This window comes from Scylla paramamosain, unplaced genomic scaffold (genome assembly GCF_035594125.1).
Source record: "Scylla paramamosain isolate STU-SP2022 unplaced genomic scaffold, ASM3559412v1 Contig2, whole genome shotgun sequence".
NCBI classification, from domain to species: domain Eukaryota; kingdom Metazoa; phylum Arthropoda; class Malacostraca; order Decapoda; family Portunidae; genus Scylla; species Scylla paramamosain.
Genome location: NW_026973667.1, coordinates 731,239 through 732,500, shown reverse-complemented (window position 1 = coordinate 732,500; position 1,262 = coordinate 731,239). Strand labels below are relative to the sequence as shown.

The following is a 1,262-nucleotide window of genomic DNA, read 5'->3' as shown; positions in this document are numbered from 1 at the left end:
AATCCTTCCATCCACACTGCATCCATCCACACCCCTCCCACACACGCCCACACACGCCCACACCCACGCCCACTTACCTAGAGAGGCGCTGTGGGCATCTACAAGAATTCCAGCAAGGAGGGGCACTGTGGCCTGACCAATTGTAGATAAGATTCTTTGTTTACCGAACTCTGCATTGTGTTGTTTCACGAGAGCGAGGCTGGTGGCGTCCTGCAGGGGGAGGTGGTGGTGGGGGGGTGTGGGGTGAAGGTCAGGGTGGGGGGGTATGGGTAGAGAAGGAAGAGAGGAAAGGAGAAGGGTGTTAGAGAGAGGTGGTGGAGGAGGAAGGGGGAAGGAGGAGGAAGAGAGGGTAGGGATGGAGAGAGAGAGAGAGAGGGAGAGAGAGAATTAAATATATCACCTTTTATAAAACAAAATATAAAAAAAAACAATCTATATATCAATTTATTTCATCTCGTAAGCTCAACCACGTCCACCTCACTAGTGCAAGAGTTAACCAGTACCTTCACTTCTTCCCTTCATTGAGATTCCTGCCCTTCTCCTCTTCCCCAACCCTTCCTCAACCCTTTCCCAACCCTTCCCCAACACCCCTTAACCCCTTGAACCCTAAACACCCCTCTCAAACCCTCTAGAACCCCCAAACACCTTTCAAAACACACCAAAACATTTCTCACCATTTCTAACCTTCTCCAGCCTTCCCCACGCCTCCCCACGCCTACCCAAGGTACCCACACGCCTCCCCAAGCCTCCCCAACATGCCCCACATCCCCACGTACCATCATTGTGAAGGACGAAGCCAAAAAGAACATGGATGTGAATCTTATGGCGAAATAAACTTCAAAACACACCAAAACATTTCTAACCATTTCTAACCTTCTCCAGCCTTCCCCACGCCTCCCCACGCCTACCCAAGGTACCCACACGCCTCCCCAAGCTTCCCCAACATGCCCCACATCCCCACGTACCATCATTGTGAAGGACGAAGCCAAAAAGAACATGGATGTGAATCTTATGGCGAAATAAACTTCAAAACACACCAAAACATTTCTAACCATTTCTAACCTTCTCCAGCCTTCCCCACGCCTCCCCACGCCTACCCAAGGTACCCACACGCCTCCCCAAGCCTCCCCAACATGCCCCACATCCCCACGTACCATCATTGTGAAGGACGAAGCCAAAAAGAACATGGATGTGAATCTTATGGCGAAATAAACTTCAAAACACACCAAAACATTTCTAACCATTTCTAACCTTCTCCAGCC

The 1,262-nt window shown here is 50.2% G+C and overlaps 1 protein-coding gene across 1 annotated transcript in view; it reads right to left on the bottom strand.

Annotated features, from left to right (window-relative positions):
* LOC135096109 (major facilitator superfamily domain-containing protein 6-A-like) overlaps positions 1–855 on the bottom strand; it is an 8,311-nt gene extending 7,456 nt beyond the window's left edge. The window contains exons 1-2 of the mRNA XM_063997374.1: positions 777–855; positions 78–210 (exon numbers count right to left, since the gene is read on the bottom strand). Coding sequence (XP_063853444.1) covers positions 78–210; positions 777–809 — 166 coding nt within the window. The 5' untranslated portion in view covers positions 810–855. The remainder of the gene's footprint in view (positions 1–77; positions 211–776) is intronic.
* Positions 856–1,262: the final 407 nt, after the last annotated feature.